At 40.3% G+C, this 24,331-nt stretch overlaps 1 protein-coding gene across 1 annotated transcript in view; it reads left to right on the top strand.

Annotated features, from left to right (window-relative positions):
* The first annotated feature begins 706 nt into the window (after window positions 1–706).
* TTC23L (tetratricopeptide repeat domain 23 like) overlaps window positions 707–24,331 on the top strand; it is a 59,899-nt gene continuing 36,274 nt past the window's right edge. Inside the window, 3 exon segments of the mRNA XM_056112018.1 lie at window positions 707–801; window positions 8,954–9,134; window positions 16,027–16,150. Coding sequence (XP_055967993.1) covers window positions 731–801; window positions 8,954–9,134; window positions 16,027–16,150 — 376 coding nt within the window. The 5' untranslated portion in view covers window positions 707–730.

Below are 24,331 nucleotides of genomic sequence, written 5' to 3' on the forward strand. Positions count from 1 at the left end.
TCACGGTGATTCAATAAAATTAATTTTTAAAAAAATTAAAGTAAAAAAAAAGAAAGAAAGGAGTCTCAGGTTGGTAGGCCTTCATGTTTCATCCACATCTGAGCATCTGGTTTAGATTTGGCACAAGCAATAGGGGATGACTAACCATGAGAGTTGAACATCACAAATAATTTTAAATTACGTTGGGTTTCAATCAGCAATCCCCCCCCCCCCCCCCCCCCGCCATCAGCTAACAAGAATAGCTACCAAAGTAGGTGTATTCATAACTTTTTCACTATTTAATAGAAGCTAATCAAAATTTCTGTTAAATACTGGGATGGCCCTAGGGATCAAGATGAATTAGCTGTCCATGCTTAAAGATGTGCTGAGAGCAGTGCTTTGCTTGAAGCCAGTCAACTGCAAAAGCACAATATCTTACTGAAAAAGCATTATAGTATTAATGATTCTGTAGCTGTGAATGTGATGACTTTTAGGAGTTAAAAAAAAGTCAGGAAATTTGGAATAGTGAGTAGAAATTAAGGAAAATTTATTTGAGATTTAATTTGACTAATGTCTTTAATTTCCAAGGGGTCTGCACTCTTAAGTCTGAAACTGCATAGTCTGTTTGGGGGCTAAAGATGAATTATATTTGGGTAGGCTGAGTTGTTAATAGCATCCAATGGAGGGGAAATAGAACAAATTTCTTAACTTTTTCTTCCAAAGCTGACTCACGTGATTCTGGGTAAAAAAGATGATGCAAGACAGCCCCATCTGCATCCCCACTGTCAGCAATGACAGGGACTGGGATTACTGCTTCCATCTGTAAGTACTGCAGAATCTCAACCTCAAACTCAGTGGCCTCATGCAATGGGACCAACCACTGAAGATAAAGTCAAATGAGAATCTTTGTACATATATCATCTAGAAGATTGCACTTCTATAATGTGTTTTAATATCAGCTTTTCTACAACATCCCTTTAGAGTTGTGCTTTTAAGTTTGATGTAATCACATCTGTTAATTTTTGCTTTTTTATCATAAGTTTCTCCTGTTGTATATGTATTCAGTAAGGGCAGTGTCATATCACCTGTATTTTCTTCTGTTTATTTTACGGTTTCAGGTCTAACACTTCATTTTTGTGTCTGGTGTAATACAGTGGTCTAGATTCATTCTTTTGAATGTCTTGCAATAATACCAGCACTATTTATTGTAAGTCCTTTCCTTTCTCTATTGTACACTCTTTACTCCTTTATCATAAGTCAGATGTCTGTATTGTTATAAGTTAGTTGTCTATACATATGTATAATATTTCTGAGTTCTGTTCCTTTGATCTATATGTGTTTTCGTATTAATAGCATAACTGTTTATAAAAATTTGTTACAAAATCATAATTTAAAAAGGTGTTCATAATATAGCTGTTTTGGTTATACAATGTTCCAATACAAATCCCACCACCAGTGAAGTCTTCCTTCCATCAATTTCCTCAGTTTTCCTCTCACCCCATAAGCCTGCTCCCTCTAGTAAGCACAAAAAAACCTACTTCACACTGCTTTAACAACAAAATTTAGATGAAATTGCATCAACAAAAGTTAATTTGTGATCACTGTCATATCTCACAGTTGTATATTAAGCAAATCTGAGGATTTACTGAGCTGGTTGAGTCTTCAGTGGTGGTGTCTTTGTTCATTGCGTTTGGTGGGCTTCTAGTCCAACTTTCCCATCTAACTTACTGCGCTCCTACTGAGGTGTTAGTACTGTGAAATTTGGAAGAGGTGTCAGGTGGCCTCATATGTGGCCATGTGCTTCAGGAGTTTTGGAAATTGCTGGGCCTGTCTGGACAGGAGAATGGACTTGACTCCCTTCTGAGAAGGTAAAAGAGTTCTCAGCCCAAAGGTTAATCTACCTTGGATAACTTGGCATCTTGGAGGCTCGATAAGGTTCAGTTGTGGAGCTGGGCTGTTTATATGGTGTAGTAGGTCGGGTGTGGTGGTTGCTGGGCCCGCATGGAAGGGAGAAGCATCTGGCCACCTCCATTCCGAAAGGGACACAGAGTTTTTAGTCCAGAGATCAGTCTGCCTGGGATGATTTGACAGATTTGATTACTATTGTTTTATATTATAATTTGAAGTCAGGGAGTAGTATACTTCCATTTTTGTTCTTTGTTCTTAGAATTCTTTTGGTTTTTGTGGTTTATATTTTGAAATAAAAGTTTTTATTTGATGCTTTGTATTTTGTATAGACACCATGATTTACAGAGTTGATGATAATAGGTTTTAGGCACACAGCCTTCCACCTCCAATCCTACCACCTGTGACCAGATTCCTCCTCCAATGACAACCCCCCCCCAATGTTTTCTACCACCCCTCAACCTGACTACTGAAAGACACATTTTTAATTTTACACATTATTGTAGTTTACATTCCATTCTTATTGTAATATTGGCTCTGGAGGTTTAGATGTAAGCAGATATATCACCGCTTTGCCACAGAACCCAAGACCCCTGACCCAAACCCTATGTTACTTCCAGACCTCATTCTGTGAGACTTTGGTAGGAATTGCATTGAATTTGCCTGTTGTGTTAGATTTTAAATGGAATTTTAACCGTTTTAATTCTGCTAAACTATGAACATAGTTCTACTTTTAGTATCTTTGTTTTCTTTTGGAGTATCATATAATCTTCCATGTCTTTCACCTCCTTGGTTAAATTTATTTCTAGGTATTTGGTGGTAAAATTCTTACTTAAATTTAAATACTTTATTGTAAAATTTGTTCTTTTATTTTCCTTTTTTATTGAGTTACAGTGAGATACATAGTCTCAAAGTTGAAACCAGGTTTCAGTGGTTTCAGTCATACAGTATTCCAATACCCATTCTTCCACTAGTGTACATTTCCCATCACCAATGACTCCAGTTTCCCTTCTGCCAACCTCTGTGGCAGGCACTTTTGTTCTCTCTCTCTCTCTCTCTCTCTCTCTCTCTCTCTCTCTCTCTCTCCTTATTCCCATCCCCTCTCTTTCTGTCTTTATCTCTCTCTCTCTCTCTCTCTCTCTCTCTCTCTCTCTCTCTTCCCCTTTTGGGCATTATGGTTTGCAGTACAGATACTATGAAGTTATTCTGTTTGTTTCTTTACCAATTTTCAGCATGCAATTCTTACCCAGAGTGAGCATACCAACTAAGTATATATTATAAACATCACAAAATAGAATAAGTCATTTTATTTTTATTAAAATAATCTAGTTTTTTGTAACATATTAAACTAAAATTACTTAAATATACAGACAGCCTTGGTGAGATAGTTCAGAGAGGTGAAGCACATGTCTTGCCATTCATGAGGCCCTGAGTTTCAACCCTGGCACCAGTCTTGTGTAGCCTTGGTGGTACCTGAGCATTGCCAGGCTGGCCCTTATAGCCCCTAGCACTGCTGGGCCCAAGCACTAAGCATCAGATCTGGCACCAGTGGGTCAAGAATCACTAGAAATAACCTTCAGACTCCTATACAACAAAAACTATTTAAATTTCTTTGTTTATATCTTTTCCACATTATTAGAAAATTATCCTCCAAGCTTTAAATTGCCCCACAATATAGTAACCTTATATGCAAATTTTATTACAGAGACTTTTTTTTTCAGAAAAAATGCTCCCATTTTATCAAAAAGACATATCCTCCAAAACTTAACCTTATTATAAACAGCAAATTTTAACTTTTTATCAACAAAAGTTGTTGCAGATAACTTTTACCTTGGAATGATGAATGTCCTTCACATTTTTCATCTCCACATCTTTCAAATGTAGAAACTCCAAAGCATTTCTCTGGCTCCTATTCATTAGTTCACCATTTCTCTGAAGCAACCTGAACCACTGAGACATGCTCTTTCTTTTCCGTCAGTTTTAGATTCTCAGCAAGACTGAGCTTACAGTATAGAGAACCTGCACATAGTCCTTCTCTCCCTCCCTGAATACAACCTCCCCCATCACCACATCCAGCAACTGTCTGCCTGATGAACCAACAATGACCTGTGAACATCACATAAGATCTGTGGTTTAAATTAGCTAGCTTTCAGTCTTTAAGACGCACAGCTTCTGTGTGTTGAAGTGACCCTCCCTTTGTTTAACCTTGTTCGGTAATGAGTTTTATTTTCATTCTTCATTCTCTGGAAAAATGAATCGATGGCACCTCAGGTGAGCATGTTCTATCTAATCCACTCTTCTTTTTCATAACTTCAGAAATCTGGTTTTTGTACTCTTGTTGGTTTTGATTTGCTAGTGCATATCCTTCAGAGGTCTCTCATTAAGGCTACTAGTGTAATGATGAGAATAACAATGTATACTCTTTCTGTTTCAGGGTTCTCACATGTAGTAGTTGATACAAGAGCTGATACCCCTAAATGCATTCTCAAACTTGTTATTATTTGGAGGGAGGAAGGTTTGGGGTCACAGCCAGGCAGTGCTAAGGGATTACTCCTGATTCTGTATTTAGGGATCACTCCTGGTGGGCTCAGGGGACCATGAAGGGCATGTGGGATCTAACCTGGGTCAACCATATACAAGACATGCACCCTACTTACTGTACTATTACTATTCCTATTACATGTACCTACTTACTGTACTATTATTCTGGTCCCTCCAACTGTTTTGGTTGTTTGATTGCCTTGAGTTTGGTGCGAAGTATGTACCTAGCAATTCTCAGGGGCTACTCCTGGCTCTGCACTCAGAAATTACTTTTAGAAGAATTTGGGGAACCATGTGGAATGCAGGGGATTGAACCCGGGTCATTCACATGCAAGGCAAGTGCCCTACCCTCTGTACTCTCTCTCCAGCATTCCTCGAACTGTTTTTATTATTTTTTAATTTTTTTTTAGGAAAAACTTTCTTTTTTTTTTCTTCTTATATTTATTTATTGAATCATTGTGGGAAAAGTTACAAAGCTTTCAGGTTTAAGTCTCAGTCATACAATGATCAAACACCTTTCCCTTCACCAGTACTCATTATTCACCACCAAGAACCCCATTATGCTCCCCTCCCACCCCTCCTGTGAAGCAGATGATTTCTACTTAACTCTTCTCTACATTGATTACATTCATTATTTCGACAAAAGATGCACCAATATTGTTTAGAATTCCCCCCTCCCCCAACAATCAGAATTGCTTAAAAGGCATTGTGAAATACTTTGTTTTCTATAGATGGTTATGAGAATCCTATAATGTTGTGTGGCCACAATAGCGGCCTCGCGATTTTGGATTTCTGCAAAGAGCCAGACAATTACGAGATTGGTTTCTGTGTGTCTGGTGTTATGGCCGTGCTGGAGAGCCGCTCTTGGGGGATAATTTGTGACCTAGGTAGGGCGTGAAGGACAAGCCAGTATTGCCCCCTTTCCATGAGACTGCAGTTGCCCCATCACCGCCGACTCATACCTGGCTTTTCTATAAGCTCTGAGGCGGCGGCCACCTTGCTGCTGCTCCAACTGTTTTTAAACATTATTCTTAAGCCTCTTTACTTCTTTATAATAATATATATTAAATATAATTTTATTAGTTACATTATAAATAATGTTATTTATTTATAACTACATTATTCTTAGTAACAAATATGGGCAACAGACTTACTATGGGGTTTATTCTGCCTTTAAATCTCTTTTTTTATTGAAATTATGCTTAGCTAACATTAGTCTGGTCAAGTCTTCCAAATTCAGTAATGAGAATCTTTTTTTCAATCTGACGTTTAGAAATATTTACAAGCACTGAATATGGTTCATAGAAATTTTTTCATTGTCTTTTTACATGCTGCTTTACTAACCTACCACCTATTTTTGTAGCAAGAATTTTGAAACACTTCCCACCCAGTTTTATCTGTCCTGCCAGTGCATTTTGTTAGGCATATGTTGGAGGGAATAAAGATTGGCATGGACCTACTCAGAGACTCAGGCTACAGGCTCATGCAGTCTACTTAAGTGCCACATCGGCAGGCCTCAGTGGTGGCAGGCCTTGTCATGTCAATAAAGTATTTAGCATTCTGACCAAATGAGCCTGGTCAATCACTATGCTACAAGAACTCTCAGTTTCTTTTTATGATGGTTCATTGTGTATAAATAGAAATGCGAGAAAATTTTTGTTATACATTTTTAGTTTGGGACTTTATTCATTTATCATTTAAAATAATTTCATTCAATGGTGGAGGGAAGGAGACAGTGGTGATGGGATTGACATTGGAGTATTTAATACCTGTAGCAAATCATCATGAACAACTTTGCAAACCATAGTGTTTTAAATAAAGTGAGCCAAATTAAAATTAAAAATAATTTTTATAGATACCCTTAGTTATTTTGTATAAAACATCATTTGCAGAGGGTGTAGGGATAATACAGAGGGTAGGGAGTTTGTCTTGCATGTGACCAAACCAGGTCCTATCCCATATGGTCCCCCAAGCGCTGCCAGGAGTGATTCCTGAGTGCAGAGACAGGAACCCCCTGAACACAGTCAAGTATGACCCACACAACAATAACAAAAAAAAAAAAAAACAAGAAAGCAGCACATTTTTTTAAATGACATCTGCAAGGAGTGGCAGTTTTACTTCTTGGATGCTTTTTCTTTTTCTTGTCTAATTGCTATAGTTGGTACTTCCAATACTATATTTAGTGCTAGTTTTAGTAATAGTGGTGGTTTTATTCTTGATCTCAGGAGAATATATATTAATTTTCAATTTTTTCTGTGGGAATTTGAGACCACACCTAGCAGTGCTCAGGAGATCAAACGCAAACCTTCTGCATGTAAAACATGTGCTCATATCTTTGAGTTATCTCTCTGATCATCATTGTTATAAAAGTTTAACTGTGGTATTTTTTCATGACTCTCTTAAGGTATTTTTTCATAATATGACCTTTATTCTCTTGAGGTAATTTTTCTTGTGATCTAATTTTCTTTAGAGTCTTTGTCATAAATGAATGTTGAATCTTGAGAAATGCTTTCCTACATTTATTAACATAATTATATAACTTTTATTATTTTTTGTTGTTGATATGGTATATCACATCCTTGCATTCTGGATTGAAACCCACTTGGACATGATGTATGATTTTTTTCTTTTTTTAATTTAATGTTATAAGTCACCATAATTTATAAATTCATTTATAGTTGGGTTTTAGGCACACAATGCTCTAGCACTGATCCCACAACCAGTGTCAACTTCCTTCCACCAGTGTTCTCAAGTTCCCTCTTCTGCTTCCCCACCCACAGCCTGCTATCTTGACAGGAACCATTTGTATTTCATTGATACTGGGATCCGCAGTGGTGGGAAATGGGCACTGGTGGAGGGATGGGTATTTGATCATTGTATAATTGAAACCCAAGAACAAAATTTGTAAGTCTACAACTGTACCTCATGGTGTCTCACTAATAAAAATTAGAAAATAAGTAAATAAACAAATAAAAGAATACATTTAAAAACAATAAAGTTTGGGTCTTATGATTTCAGTATTGGTGACTCTATGTTTTGGATATTTAGCTCTATAATTATCAATGTACTGTTTGAATTTGATATGTTAAGATTTTCTTGAGGAGTTTTGTATTAGTGTATATCAGCAATATTGAACTGAGTTTTCTCTTTTTGTTATATCCTTGCCTGGCTTTGGTAACAATGTAAAGTTAGTCTCATAAAAAAAAGAGTAAAGAAGCTTTGCCTCTTATTTAGTTTTTTTTGAAGCATGTGTAGGCAATGAATGCTGGATGGTTCTTAAGATTTTGGTAGAATTTGCCGGTTAAGTCTTTTACTCTTTGGCTTGTTTCTTTTTCTTTTTCTTAAAAGAAAAAATAAGGGAGACTTTATTATTTAAGTTTCTTTACTTATAATGTCAATAATTATTTTTAGAATTCAAATTAGATATCTGCATTTGGTCCGGCTGGGGTATATTTTCAGCTTACTTGGGGTTTTTTTCAACATTCTTGTTTATAATACAAATGAGGGGCCTGAAGTGCACAAGCGGTAGGGTGTTTGCATTGCACACGGTCAGCCAGGTCAAACCGGGTTGGATTCCTCTGCCCCTCTCGGAGAGTATCTCGGCAAGCTACCGAGAGTGTCTTGCCTGCTCAGCAAAGCCTTGCAAGCTATCTGCGATGTATTCGATGTGCCAAACACAGTAACAAGTGTCACAGTGGAGACGTTACTGAGCCCACTCGAGCAAATTGATGAACAACGGAAGGACAGTGGACAGTGCTACAGTGCTACAATACAAATGAGAAGGCCATTTTTGCTTGTTTGCTTTGGGGGCCATACTTAGTAGCGCTCTGATGTACTTTAAGCTTGGTGCTTGGAGATCAAACCTAGGCTTCTAGTCCTTTGAGCTCTCTTTCCAGTTCCAGGAAGACCATTTTTCTTTTGAATTTATACTTTATCCCTGCCTCTCCTTTTAGGACCACATTGTCTTTAGTCGGCTACTTAAAATAATGAATATTTTAAGAAATACATCAGAGGACATGTGAAGTTGTCTCAAAGTGTTGATTTTCTTTCTATTTTTTAACCATATAATATTGTTTAATTATATGTTCCAGTTTGAATCCAAATTTTAGAACATAAAGGATACTTGAAATCTTCCCACTCACTAACTCATTTGTAGATGATTAAAGCAAGTCATGGAGCCTTCTAGACACAGCCAATGTGAAAAAAAAAGCACTCACTAAATGCCAGACATATGCTAACATTATTTATGAGGTTCTCAATTAATCCCGTAATCTCATCTCACAGACTTCATAATTGACCTTGTTTTACATCACTAGCTTAGATTACTAGTTAGAAAGTAGCAGGGCTGTGCGTCAATTTAATTTAATCCATCACATTTCTGTGTGAATGTTGGATTTGAGAGTAAGATGAGTGTTCCACCTAGTTCTATCCTTAATCATATCCTTAGCACACATCTGGGAAGGATGTTGATTTGCTCGAGATAGGCAAAGATCTGATCTGATTCCGTGTCCTCCTCTGCTATCTCCAGGTCACAACAAACCAAGAATCCATCACACCAGCAAACAGAGGAATGGTACTCCCCAAGTGCGTCTGGAGAAAGTGGCGAGGACACAGATCCCAAGGAGGAAGCCATAAGCATTTGGTCTCTTCCCGTGGAAAAATTAGCCCAGTCACAGAAGAAAGTAACTCAGCTGATTAAGGACAAAATGGTAAAGCAAAAAGCAGACAAACAAAAAACCCAACTCACTATGATTTTGTTTACATTGAAAATATGTCCATGGTTAGTAAATCTCTTCCTTAACTACTGATGAGAACCTACAAAATAGAGGTGTCACATTTTCACCCCTGTAAATAGAAAACAAAGCAGAGGTTAGTTGGGTACCAGTGTCTACTTTTGCAGTTCATATGTGAGTTGCTTAGTATATCTCCTCAGAAATTTATACTTCCATATTTAAGCGGATAATTATTTTATCTCAGAGTGATAGATACTACAGAGAGGAGGATGCTTGCCCTGCCTGTGGCCAGCCAGGGTTCCATCTATTCCCAACACCACAGCCTTGGTCCCAAGAGCCCCTCCAGGAGTGACCCTGAGCAGTAAAACCTTAGAACTACCAGATATAACCCCCCTCCAAAAAAGAATGTTAGTCTTTGGTGCTGAAGAGATAGTATATTGTATAGGGCACTTGCCTTACACATGGCCAACCTGGCTTAAATCCCCAGCATCCCATATGGTTCTCCAAGCACCAACAGGAATAATTCCTGAGTGCAGAGCTAGGAGTCACCCCTGAGCATTGCCAGGTGTGAATCCCCCCCCAAATACTTTGGGAGATATTTTTGTGTATAAACTGGGTAGTGAAACTGGCAACTGAGAAGAAGGGCAGTCAGGAATTCTGCCTGGGAGACTCAGACAAGATGTGTTCACAGTAGATCATAAACAAACCAAGGACCAGAAGTGTGAGGCATGGTACAGGTCATAATTCAGGTATGAATTTCTAAGGGAGAGGTAAGGACCTAGCAGCACGAACCTCAGAGCTAGTGTTTAGTAGTATTCAAAATCCAGGAACATGAACTGGAGTTAATGATGATCTTTATCACTGGAACACAAGCACTGAGCTGCTCCCACAGCATATTTTTTCAACAGTAAAGGTCACAAACTAACTTCCTGGTCATTCCTGACCAAGGGGAAAAATGATCCGAAAGTTCACATGGGAAAAAAACAATCTGTAGATGACTTAGAAGGTGTTAAGAAGCACATAAGAAGCAGACAATAGATCATTTCTAGATGTACATACTGTAATTGATCTCTATGTTCCTTCCTATAAATTCCCTAGAGAACTTAGAAATGGTAGTCATTCTGGTCTGAACCTGTTTGTATTTCACAAATCACTTCTAGGAACTAACCAGGCCTATCCACCATGGAGTGTAAGTGTGTGCTTTTAAGACCTGACAACCCCTTGGTCACTTTGTATAATAATAAATATTTTGCATTAGGATTTAAGTCATTATTACAGTGATTCTTTCATAGTATTATGCCCCTTTTACCAAATGTAATCAAACAAATTGGGACCAGATTGATAGTACAGTGGGTAGGGCATTTGTTTGCATGCAGCTGACCTGGGTTCGATCCTCAACACCCCCTATGGTCCCTCGACCCCACCAGGAGTGGTCTCTGAATAGAGTTAGGAGTATAATCTAAACACAATTTATGGTCCCCTAAACTAGACCCAGGCGCGGGGGCAGAAGACTGCACTGTTCTCGTCCGGGATCTGGATTTTATAGAACAGTGTTTTATAGAACATCTTATCAGAACTTTTTTTTTATGACATCTTATTGTCTCTTTCCTACTTTGGACAAACTTGCAGGCTATCGAATGTAGCCTGCCCACGGGGCAGAGTCTGGCAAACTCCCCGTGGCGTACCCAATATGCCAAATACCAGTAACAATGATGGGTCTCATTCTCCTAAAGAGCCTTGAATATAACCTCAGGGCCAGGATGAAGGAGACGTTACTGGGGCCTGCTCGAGGCAATCGACGAATAACAGGATGATGAAAATGAAAAAAAAAAAAACTAGACCAAAACATAGTATGCCTCTTTCTCAAGACTCACCTTTATATTTATTGTGGTTCGTCTACAGAGTATCCTCAAATCTTCTAACTAAATGTTATTTTTTCTTCTTTTGTGGAGGGGTGTTGTGTTGGGCCATACTCAGTAGTGATTAGGAATGATTAGGAGTTTTTCTTGACTCTGTGCCTATAAGTCACCCTTAGCAGTGTCCAGGAGAAAATAAGCAGAAAATAAGCAGAGCAGGGAATCAAAGCTGGACAACCACACTCAAGGCAAGTGCCTTAACCCCTGTATTATCTATCCAGCCCTTTTTCTTCTTTTTGTATTATAAGGTAAAGGTAAAGGTAAAGGTCCTCTCCCGTTGTTCATCGATTTGCTCGAGCGGGCCCAGTAATGTCTCCATTGGAGATTTTGTTGTTACTGTGTTTGGCATCTTTTATCGGTAGTGTTAATGTGTTTCTTAAGCATGAAGAGAAATATCCCTCTAATGTTTGCTTGTTTGTGTACATTTGAGTTTGGAGCAAATAAAACATCAGGTTAAAAAGAAGACGGATCAGGAAAGGAGTTATCAGTCCAATGTATACATGGATGACTCTTTCCATGGATTACATTTAGATTGAAAATAATACACTTGGATCACTTTGGCATGGACTCATTATCCTTCCAATGACTATGAGGTTGGTGGTCTCCAAGTAGAAAAGAAGCTGGAATTGAGAGGGCTGTCACCCAGAGCACCACAAACTGCAAACATTAGCACCAAGGCTGATACTTGAGACCTTTGATTACTTGAAATATTGTGTTCATGTTACCAGCAAATTAATGCCTACTTTTATTGATTAGTACAACAAATTGATGACTGTAAAATTTCCAAAACCCAGATAACTTGATCGTGTTATCTATGCTTTCTTTGAGACGTCTTACCCCTTACATCTACATTCTACCATTGCGATTGGATAGAAACAATTCATTCAACAAATAGTGAATAACTACTTCCTCTTTGCACTGGGATCCAGTGGTTAATAGGAGGAATAAACTTCTGTCAACAAGTTATCTTTTCTAGGGGGAGGACAATTACAGTATCAGATATGATTAATGGAATATCTGGTAGAACAAAATAGGACAAATAGAATGTGAGATGGGATAGTAAGGGACGGAACGAGAGCTGTTAAGGTGATCAGGAACAAAGCCTTTTTGAGATGACCATAGATAGCACAGTGGTAGGGTGTTTACCTTGCATGCGGCTGGCCTGGCTGAGCCAGGTTTGATTCCTCCACCCCTCTCAGAGAGGCCCAGAAAGCTACTGAGAGTATCTCGCCCGCATAGCAAAGCCTGGCAAGCTACCTGTGATGTACTGGATGTGCCAAACACAGTAACAAGAAGTCTCACAATGAAGATGTTACTGGGCCCGCTCAAGCAAAATGATGAACAATGGGAGGACAGTGCTACAGTGCTACATAGTGAAAATGAAATGAGATGTGAAACACAAAAAGAGTGTGGAATAATACCTTTGGGGGAAATAGTAGCTTAAGGGACCCTCTTTGGCAATTAGATTTCCATCTTCAGAAACATGACTATGTCTAAACCTATAATATAGAATACTATTTGATGATGCTAGTGAGAAAATACATTATTTTGAAGGCCAGAATATTAAGGAAAATAAGTTATGCAGCTTGTCTTCTCAAATGACCTATACTATTTGGGTGACAGAGATATAGATTAGGGCAGACTTCTCTTTATAGAACTATCAGCTAACCTGAAGAAGAAATTTTTGAATTAGGATATTATCATCTTCCATCTTTAATAAGTTTATCCATCTAGTTGTGCCAGTATCAAAAAGTGAAGCAATGGGGTGTCTTCTATCTTCTAATGGAATAGCAGATGAGACCCTATGACATAGATTTTCTTAAAAAATGCTGACAATAAAGTTAATCCAATTTCTAAATCCAGTATAAAGACAGAATGGGAAAATAAGGAGAATGCAATAATGCTATGAAGAACAACATGTGAAGGACATCATAATGATGCAGTTAACAAAATTTAAGTCTGTGGGAAACACTATGGCCCAGCTGACCCAGTTTCAACCAAAGTCTTGCACTAAAAAAAAAAATTAGAAACAGAAGTGGAACCAGTGGATCAAAAGAGATTCAAGAAACTGATCTCAATGTATGGACTCATAGGATTCGCTATTTGATATTCAAAAGTTATTGTCAATATTTTTGTAGGATCATGATTTTGTGGTTATATTTATATAACCACATATGTATAACCAAATATATATTTATAATTATCTTTTGGAGATGCTTATGAAATGACTTAATATTCTTGATTTATTTCCTAAAAGGGATGGGCTGGGTGAATGAGAAGCATAAGTATAAGATGAGATGGAGCATGAATACCTCCTTGGTGAAGTAAAGCAAAGCATTATCCATGATCTTTTTGGTATATTATTTAAATTTCTCACAATAAAGGACTAAAAGAAATTCCCTGCGTATGATGTAGAAAATAGACTGGGAAAAGATGTTTTTGTGACTCAGGGGTAGAGCATGTGCCTTGCATCTGTGAGGTTCTGCGTCTATGATACCTGGCACCACCACAAAACAAAGTAGACTGGTGAAGAGGTAAAGAGCAGAAGCATTGAGGAGGGACTGTTGTGGTCAACCAGGTAAAGGACAAGAATAACATGGATTCATACTGGGGGGGGGACTTATATTGAGAAGAGCATAGTTCTGGAATGTAGGAATAAGGTACAGTCCATGAGACTTGAAGTATTGGGTGCAGGATGGGAAAGAAAGAAAAGAAAATGAGTTAATTCCATCCCAAATTCCAATGGTAAGAGAGTGGGTAATCTTTAACAAATTGTGCTGGCAAAATTGGACGGCTACATGCAAAAAAGTGGGCTCAGATCTCTGCCTAACTCCATGTACAAAAGTAAGATCAAAGTGGATTAAAAACCTCAACATCAGACCGGAGTCCATAAGGTACATTGAGGAAAAAGTTGGCAAAACCCTACATGACATAGAAGCTAATGGTGTCTTCAAAGATGTCACACCGCTGGCCAAGCAAGTGAAAACAGAGATAGACAAATGGGACTATCTTAAACTAAGAAGTTTCTGCACCTCAAAAGAAACAGTGACCAAAATACAAAGACAGACTACAGAATGGGAAAGGATATTCGCCAAATACACATCCGATAAGGGGTTAATATCAAGGATATACAAAGTACTGGTTGAACTCCACAAAAAGAAAACATTCAATCCCATCAAAAAATGAGAGATGACCTTCAAGTCATGGAGCAAAATTCCTGGTACTAATCTGAGCCATTTCTGGGTGTTAGTCTCCCGTTTTGTTTGAAGGCCAGCCACATGTGCTAGGTGAAAAGGAAGCTCAGATAGAGAAGAGAGCACCAAATAAAGGTTGTTGTGAAGACCCTCCCAGGGTGGGAGAGACATGCTAAAAGTAGTCTATAGACCAAACATGATTGCCACTCAATGCCTCTCTGGCAAAACACAGTACCCAAAAGAAGAGAGAGAGAACAAGGGGGAATGCCCTGCCACAGTGGCAGGGTGGGACGGGGGTGGGTGGGAGGGATGCTAGGACCCGTGGTGGGGGAGGATGGGCACTGGTGGAGGGATGGGTACTTGATCATTGTATAACTGAAACCCAAGCACAAAAATTTATAAGTCTATAAATGTACTTCATGGTGTTTCATTAATAAAAAAAATGATAAAAAAAATGAGAGATGAAATGAATAGAAACTTTCACAAAGAAGAAATCCAAATGGCTAAAAGGCACATGAGAAAATGCTCCACATCATTAATCATCAGGGAGATTCAGATCAAAACCACAATGAGATATCATTTAACACCACAGAGACTGGCCCATATCCACAAGAACAAAAGCAACCAGTGCTGGCGCGGATGTGGCTAGAAAGGGACCCTCCTTCACTGCTGGTGGGAATGCTGACTGGTTCAGCCCTTTTGGAAAACAGTATGGATGATTCTCAAAAAATTAGAAATTGAGCTCCCATTTGATCCAGCAATACCACTCCTGGGAATATATCCCAGAGAGGCAAAAAAGTATAGTCGAAGTGACATCTGCAATTGTCTGTTCATTGCAGCACTCTTTACAATAGCCAGAATCTGGAGAAAACCTGAGTGCCCGAGAACAGATGACTGGTTAAAGAAAATTTGGTACATTTACACAATGGAGTACTATGTAGCTGTTAGAAAAGATGAAGTCACAAAATTTACATACAAATGGTACTACATGGAAAGTATCATGTTAAGCGAAATGATTCAGAAAGAAAGGGATAGACATAGAAAGATTGCATTCATCTGGGGAACATAAAGTAACAAAATAGGAGACTAACATTCAAGAATGGCCGAGATTAGTACCAGGAATTTTACTCCATGGCTTGGAGGCCAACCACACATGCTAGGGGGAAAAGGGAGCTCAGATAGAGAAGGGAACACCAAATAAAGGTGTTGGGAGGATCCTCCCTGGATGGGAGAAGCATGCTGAAAGTAGACTATAGACTAAGCATGATTGTCACCCATTGCCTCTTTTTCAATCCACAACACCCAATAAGAGAGAGAGAGAGAGAGAGAGAGAGAGAGAGAGAGAGAGAGAGAGAGAGAGAGAACAAAAGGGAATGCCCTGCCACAGAGGCAGGGTGGGATGGGGGGGATGGGGGGTGGGAGGGATACTGGGATCCGTGGTGGTGGGAAATGGGCACTGGTGGAGGGATGGGTATTCGTTCATTGTATAATTGAAACCCAAGCACAAAAATGTGTAAGTCTACAACTGTACCTCATGATGTCTCACTATTAAAAATTTAAAAAATAAATAAATAAAAAAAAGGCTAAATAAAAAATGTTTTATAAATTAAAGTTGACAACAAAATAATTCCACTGGTGACTTTTTAGATCAGTACTCTATACTTTAATAGAACAAATTGTACCAAAAAGCAAAAAAAGAGAGTGGGTAAGAGGGTATCCTCCTTCCCAAAGAACCACATTTGTTCTTTGTCTCTGCAGAACATCCAAGCAAACAAGGAACTGATTCGCTGTGTCAGCCTTTCGCGGATTATTTTTGGAGAAGAACACTGGAAATGTGCACAGGCAGTGGCCAGCTTGGCGTATGGCTACCTGACACTGAGAGGTAATGAGTTTCCTAGCTGGGTCTGGGTAGGCCAGTCCATGAGTTGTACAGGGGTGGTGATGACTGGAGGATGCTCCTCCCTGACCCTGGCTTATACCTCATCAGAAGGGAAAGTCCATGGATGAGACAGGCAAGGTGGTGGGAAGTTCAAAAATAGAGGTTAACTTAAGTTATTGCATACTTACCGCGTGTTCAACTACTATTGCTTGGTCTTTATTATATCACTTGGAGGGAAAGACTGTAGTAGTAGTTTGTACTTGACAGATGAGATTGGGATAGAGTGAACAAAAGACATTATCAGAAATGGCGGGCACAAGGAGGACATGCAGGTATGGACACTCAGTATCAGGCAGACTTCATAAAATGACTTGATCTCTAAAGATAAAACTCCAGTTCTATCTAGTCTAAAGGTCTAGCCAAGGGAAAGGGAGGCCCTCTTTGGAGAAATGGTGCTTTGGGGAGGCACTGTCGTGGCAGGAATCCTTTCGCTCAAATTAGGACCCAAAATCAAATGCCTGTGGTCTTAGCAGTTTTAGGGCATAGAGACCAGTTGAGGTGGAGGCTGAAGGATTTCACAATTGGCATGCCACTTGCACTGCCGAGTATTCTGCTTGGGCACAGAAGAGCCCAGCTTCAGGGAAACTCTGAGTCTTCTGTTGACTTGAGGTGAAGGCAAATTGAACTGGAGGGTATGATACCAGAATGATTTGAGGAGGAAATATTTCTGAACTCCATCCTAGGCCATATTCTACCTTCCTTTGTTTGGAGAGATACTCTAGAATTGCTTCACCTTAATTGTCACCATCTAAAATTGTTAACATCAAGCTACATTGTTTTGATGTTAATGCTTATCCTTTTGATACACAAAATTACTGTACCATCACTGTCACCAAAGTGCCAGAGACCCTCTGTCCTGTGTTAGTCCTGGTATACCTCTTCCTTTCCTCCCCTCCATCCTCCTACCCCCACTGCTTGGAGATCTCAGTTTGGTACCCTGAGTCAAAGGCATTGTTATCATTAGATCAGTCCATTCCCTTGCTTTGTTTCTTAATGTACCACAACTGAGTGATATCAACCTGTATGCATCCTCCCTCTCACTTATTTCATTTAACATGCTATCTTCTGACTCTATACATGTAGCAAAAGCCAAGATTTATCTTTTTTAATAGCTGAGTAATATTCCATTGTGTGTAAATATATCCAAGTCTTTATCCAACTCTTTATTCACTCACCTGTCATTGGGTATTTCCATTATATCCAGAACTTGGCTATTGTAAATAACACTGCAATGGATAGTGTGTATATATATTTACCTTAGTGTTTTTTATGTTCTTGGGGTAGAAGCCAAGTAATGGAATAATGAGATCTTATATTCTAGTTCTATTTTAATTTTTTAATGTTTCCATACCATTTTCACTGAGGTTGTACCAGACAACATTTCCACAAACAGTGAATAAGTGTTTCTTTTTTATCACATCCCACCAACACTGATTGTTTCCAGACTATTTGATAACCCCTTCTCACTGGTACGAGGTGGTACCTCACTGCTTTGATATTCTTTTCCCTCATAATCAGTGATGATGAACACTTTTTCATAGGCCTATTTCCCATCCATATATTGTCTTCAGGGAACAATCTGTTAATCTCTCTCTAGTTTTGATTGAAGTTGCTGCTTTTGTCATTGTTGGGATTTTGCTGTTGAGTTTTGTGGGGCACTTATTTCTGAAGCCCTGCCTTCTCCATTGGTTTCCCTGCCATGTCTGGTTTTGGTTCTTCTCTTTCCTTGATGACTCCACTTCCACTACCTATTCCCAATTACTATTGGTAGGGTAATGGACAGAGGTTGGAGCCTCCTCTCCTGAAGTCAGTTCTGCCATGCATTGGCACAAACTTTGTTTTTTTTTTATATATAATTTATTTATTTATTGAATCACTGTGGGAAAAGTTACAGAGCTTTCGGGTTTAGGTCTCAGTCATGTAGATACCAAACACATTTCCCTTTACCAATACTCATTTTTAACCCCGAACCCCAATAGACCCCCACCTCCCACCCCTCCCAATTCTTTGTGAGGCAGATGAGTTCTAGTTAATACTCTATCTACTTTGACTAGATAGATTATTTCGATAGAAGATGCACAATTATTGTTTAGAGTTTACGACCCACCCCCCCCCCCCAATCAGACATGCTGAAACAGCGTTGTGAAATGATTTGCTTTCTACAACTTGGTTTAAGAATAAAATGATGTCGCGTGGCCGCAATAGCGGCCGCGCGGTTTTGAATTTCTGCTATTTTACTTATTGACCCTGGAAGAATTTCTATTAAAAGTTAGCTAGTTAAGAGATTGGTTTCTGTGCCCTGGAGTCGTGGCCGTGCCGGAGAGCCGCTCGTGGGGGGCAGCTGGCGACCTCGGTGGGGCGTGGGGGACGGCCCACAAAGCCCCCCTTCCCATGAGGTCCCCGCCGCTCCCCCGAGCCCGGCTCAAACCCGCTTTCCACAAGGCTCCCGCATTGGCACAAACTTTGAATTTAACTTTTCCAATTATATTGAAAGAAAAACTCTCTAAAGCCATCTAATAAGACAGGGGAGAATGTCATATTATAATCAGTGGTAGGAGCACAATCCTTTCGCCCTAATTCAGTCTTTGCTCTGCCTAACTGAAGAAGCACATGTGTGGTGTGGAAAGTAGGAAAGGAAACAAGATTTCCTGTAAAGGAAGATTTTTTTTCTTTTTTTTTTTTATAATTTTTTGTGCTTAGGTTTAGATTATACAATGATCAAATAGCCATCCCTCCACCAGTGCCCATTTTCCACCACCATGGATCCTAGTATCCCTCCCACCCCCAACCCCCTCATCCCACCCTGCCTCTGTGGCAGGGCACTCCCTTTTGTTCTCTCTCTCTCCTTTTGGGTTTTGTGGTCTGCAAAAGAGGCTTTGAGTGGCAAACATGTTCAGTCCATAGTCTACTTTCAACATGCATCTTCCTTAAAGGAAGATTTTTTGTTTTTCTTGTTGGTTGGTTGATTCTAATGTAATGTGAAACAACTTTTTTTAAAAAAAACTTTTTTATTTTATAAGGTAGTTCACAATATTTGATTACATTTAATATTCAAACACCAATCCCACCACCATTACACCTTCCCACCACCATATTTGGGATGTTTCCATCCCAAGCCCCAATCCCTGTCCCAAAGCACAACTGAAATAACGTATTTTGTATTGTTTGTTATTAAAAACCTTTGAAAATGCTACAAAAAGTATCCATAGAGGAAACAGTGTGAAGATTGTTCTATTTTTGCAGGGGCCATTAAGACATTCTTTAGGACATCACTAACATGTTGTTAAAGGTTGAGTGATGTGAGCTTCCATATATATATGCATACATGCATATATATCTGAAAATATGTATATAAGCATATATATTTCCCTTTATGATTGGTTGCCTACCATTTGAACCCCATCAAATGTGGTGTGGTACTCTTGGAGAATGGGTAGGGAGTGCCTTATGATGTGTCCAAGAATACATTCACTCACGCATGAGGCTTGACCCAAACATGTGGGGAGTGGCCTCGAGCATGGTGGTGGTTGGGTTCTGGGGGTTTTTAGCTGGCAGGGTTGTGACCCTTGGGTCAGGGAGGGGTCTCACCCTCCCCCGTTGGGGTACCCTGAGTGAAACAGCCTGACGCCAGGTCCGGTGGCATGGCTATGGAGAGCGTCATGTGGCTCCCTTCTGGGAGAAAAAGCCATGCAATCTGAAATAATTTATGGATTAGGCCAAGTACCCATAGTGAATTGGGCCTGGTCTTGAACCCAGACTCTGCAGCTGAGACTTGTATTCACCAGAGTGAATAATGAACCTTTCTAGAGAAGAACATCCTGATGCTTCTCCTTCGTCATAATCCCCACCTGGTAAGGATGTTCACTTGGCTTTTTTGTAGTCCATGGAATGAAACAAGGAAAATTTTGAAAACTCACAAACTTTCAAGAGGGATGAAGTGCTTGCTGAGCCCCCACTTAGTTTTGTTGTCATTAATCCTCAATTGCTTTGAAACGGAAAGAATTTATGAGCCAGCCTTCTGTGTGGGCGGGATGTGTGTCTGAGTCTGTTCATGCCTCACTGCACATGTGCATGTTTTATAGCCATCAGACCTGCTTGCCTCTGAGCCTTTCCCAGAATTGGGGCTTGGGGAGCTGGCCAAAAAAAGCTGATTCCTCTCAATAAACAGTCTTCCTGTGAGTATTTAGTGAGTGACTCGCATCTGGGTACTGCCATGAAGAGCCTTTGGAGGGGAATGGGAGGCTTTGTCTTTGCCTTCAAGAACTTAAATCTGACAGGGATGCTGAGCTCCATGCAGACGTGGCCCATTATAAGGCACGCCGAGGCTATGGATTTAGTCTATCTTCCCCCTTACCACGGATGATTTCTTGTGATGGCGTCTCACACATTGGTTGTGGTGCTCCTACTTTGTCACATCAGCAATCACGTATCAGAAGGTATTCATCCAAGGATCTTGCTGAGGTGGTGGCGGGCGGGGTGGGGGGGCATCTCACTTCATTTGTCGTGGTGCTTGACACACCACTCTAGTTGTGGTGGCCACACACTGTCTAGTTATGTACATTCCAGCTGGAGGTTGCTGAAGTGCTCACATGCTTGCCAGGAGTGGCACTCCTCCACACCGTGCTCATGCATCATGCCTGCTGGGGGTGGGTTACACCTTAGTTGCAGCTCTCATGTGTACCTGGCTATAGTGGCTTCAGTGTGACCAGAAATCACATGTGAATCTGGGGATCACAGACAAGAGCTGCCTGGGATGAGCTGCCTGCACCCAACATATGAGGGGAAACTGGGGTTCAGACTCACAGCCTCACATTTGTGAGGCAGGTACCTTAGCCACTGAGCCATCTCTTATCTCTTGGCACATGTACTGGTTTGAATATAGGGCTCTTAAAAATTGGGGTGGAACTGGCTTGGAAGGGGCCTCACATGCTGGAGGAAAAGGCAGCTCAGTTAGAGAAGGGACCACCAAGTAAAGGATGCTGGGAGAGCCCGCTTGGGATGGGAAATGTGTGCTGAAAGTAGACTATAGACCGAACATGATGGCCACTTAATACCTGTATTGCAAACCACAACACCCAAAAGGACAGAGAGAGCAAAAGGGAATGCACCTGCCACAGAGGCGGGGGTGGGGGAGGGGAGATGAGGGGGGTGGGAGGAATATTGGGATCACTGGTCGTGGAGAATGGGCACCGGTGGAGGGATGGGTACTCGATAATTGTACGACTGAAATGTAAGCACGAAAGTTTGTACATCAAACTGTACTTCGTGGCGATAATTTTAAAAAATAAATTAATTTTTAAAAGAATAAAAAATCAAATAATCCCATTTGTTTAAAAAATAAGTAAAAATTAAATCCTCCCCCCAAAAAATTGGGGTGGAATCATATCTGGATGAGGTTGGTAAATGGTTTGTTTAGGGGAGGTGATGTTCAGGATAGCTCTTAAATCCAAGTAGGATTTGGGGCGGCAGAAAGATGGGATGGCACTTTTTTATGCAAAATGCATATGCCAAGGTAGGAGAGTATAAAGCACATTTGGAAAGCTGTAAACAGCCCTGTTTGGACATGGTTAGCATGGAAAAAGAAGATGTGTTGTGCAGACTCAGGGCAGAGGGGGGGTTGAAGTACTGGACAAGGAACTTGTAATTTATTTGGTAGACAAGGAGGAGTGCTGGAGAATTTCAAACAGGAGGATAAATAAATCAGAGGTTGCTTTTGGAAAGGTTAATCCGGCAATGTTAGCGAACATGGAAGGTAGCTCAGTTATCTAGGGGTACAAGTAGGTTAGTGATGGGGGAAGAAGTGTGAGAAGAGAAGGATTTAAGGGTCTGAAGGACAGGTAGATTTATCTTTTTAAGCCAGAAACCCTGCTTCTGCACGTCTATCCTACAGACACACTTATTAGATACCATGTGGCTAAGATTAATCTTTGCAGCATTGTTTATGAGAGTAAAAGACTAAACACAACCAAATGTGCACATCGCTGAGGAATGGCACACACCGTGGAATCTTGGTGGCTTTAATAGAGGAAAAGGAAGTCCAGACATTGCTCGGGAAAGAGCCCGTCTGTGGGCCAAAGGGAATGCACAGCACAAATTGCGCTTCCGAGCTGCATTTGGTGTGAGAATGAGAGGAAGAGAAGTGAGAATTCTTGCTTGTATTTTTATAAGAAAACATTGAAGGGGGCCAAAGAGGTAGCTCAATGGCAGAGCATTTGACCTGGCACCACATAATCCTCCAAGAACAGCAAGGAACAAACCCTGAGTACAAGGTTGGGAGTAACTCCTGAACACCACAGGCTATGGCCTCAAACTCCCAAAAGTAGGTAAATGAAATAATGCTTAACTATTTAAAACAAATTAAAGATCCCACCTAAAGGATAGATACACAGGTTTAAAATAAAAGCAAGCAATTTATCTGGAAGGCACTTAAGAATTTGAAGTAAGACTTCTCAAGTTTACCTTTTATTGTATCATTTTAACTTTTTTTGTGTGAAGCAAGATAGTTTTTATTGAAACTTATTTAGAATGATGTGAAGAAGGAAAGAAGTATGTTCAAGAGGGAACACAGACTTCTCCAGAGTGGAAAGAGTATACAGATAAGCAGGCCAGATGTATATTCAAGGGAGAACACGGCCTTGAAGAACAAGCCTCGTTTTAACTTATGAACCATAGAAAATGTATTGTCCATCCCAAAATGATCACTGAAAAAACAGATGGTGTATTCCTCTCTGGGATGTCCCACATGCTATGGAGCATCTAGTCTTTTTTGTTTTTAAATAAATGCTTTAGCTCACTCTCTGTGGGGTGTGTGCTCTGTATACTTTTAAAAATAAAAATCTTCTGTAAATTCTAAAATAACTTTTTAAAGGAGAGAAGAGAGGACATGATGTTTGAGGTTGAACAAAAGCGAGACCCAAGGATTATCATGAAGTTTTAGGTACAGAAGTTGCCGTTTTTAGAGAAAAATAGGTCTGAAGAGGATGTGGACCAGAGAAGGAAGTAGGCTGAGTGGTAGGCAGATGAGGAGATTGATATACAGATGTTGAATTGCAATGGAATAATCCACTAACACACTTTTCTAGGTGCTAGAAGTTTGGGACCAGAACTGGGGGGAGCAGAGTTATTATCATTAGGGATGGGGGGAGGGGGACACTCTTTGATCCCAGAAATGGGAAAGGCAATAGAAAATAATAATCAGTGAGGCAAAGGATGGGAGGTAAAGAGAAGAAAAGGACAGGCTTTAGGAGAATAGTGGAAGGAAAACAAAAGACACTGATACAGAATTAGCACAGAAAACACGTTTATCCTGTGAGCCTTGTTGGTGCAGTGCCTGAAGATCCCAGCATTGACTATATTCCTCAGAGCATGCGACGCTGCTCTGACATGGCCACCCAGAAACTGGGACTGGATCTTTTTTACAATACAAAGTTGTGGGGGGTCTCAGGAGATCAATTCCTGCAGGGTCGTTGGAACGGAGACCAGATCCTAGGCCTGGAGCATCTGTGGGCGAAGGACTGCCAACTAGATTCTGCACAGCATACCGGAAGGATCGAGGCCAAATAGGAGGAAGCTGGGAAGGCTCAGAAGTCACGTGAGGATAGGAGACCCACGTGGACCTTAGGGAGGCAGGAACTGAAGAGCTCTGGGAAGTTTTGAACATGGAGCAATGGGTCAGATGGATTTCAGGAGTCAGTAGCCCAAGGCAGAGAGTCTGCCAGGGTGGGTGGGGTAAGCACCGGAAGCAGCCCGGGGAACAGAACTTGATGACCTACTGACCCTAGTGAGCCCCAGGCTCCAACGGCTGGGAAAGGGCAGGCCCAGCATCATAGGGTTGTTGTCACCAGGAGGTGGAACTGTTGAAAGAATTCAAGAAGGAGAAAGAAATAGACCAACTATTTCCTAACATTGCTTATTATTAATGAAGCAATAAATCTGAGTGCCTGTTGTTACTGGAAACATGCCAGGTATTCAGAGTGCTGTTCTAAGTGTTGCAAAAGACAGGAAAAGAAGCTGAAGTCATGAACCCTTGCCCTCTCTGCCAGTTTTGGTAAAGAGCAAAACAGAAAGGCCAATGCAGAAATAGCAGGGAACAGTACAACCCAGGTGATCTGCAGGAAACCCAGT

This window comes from Sorex fumeus, unplaced genomic scaffold, assembly GCF_029834395.1.
Source record: "Sorex fumeus unplaced genomic scaffold, SorFum_2.1 ptg000015l, whole genome shotgun sequence".
In the NCBI taxonomy this organism is placed as follows: domain Eukaryota; kingdom Metazoa; phylum Chordata; class Mammalia; order Eulipotyphla; family Soricidae; genus Sorex; species Sorex fumeus.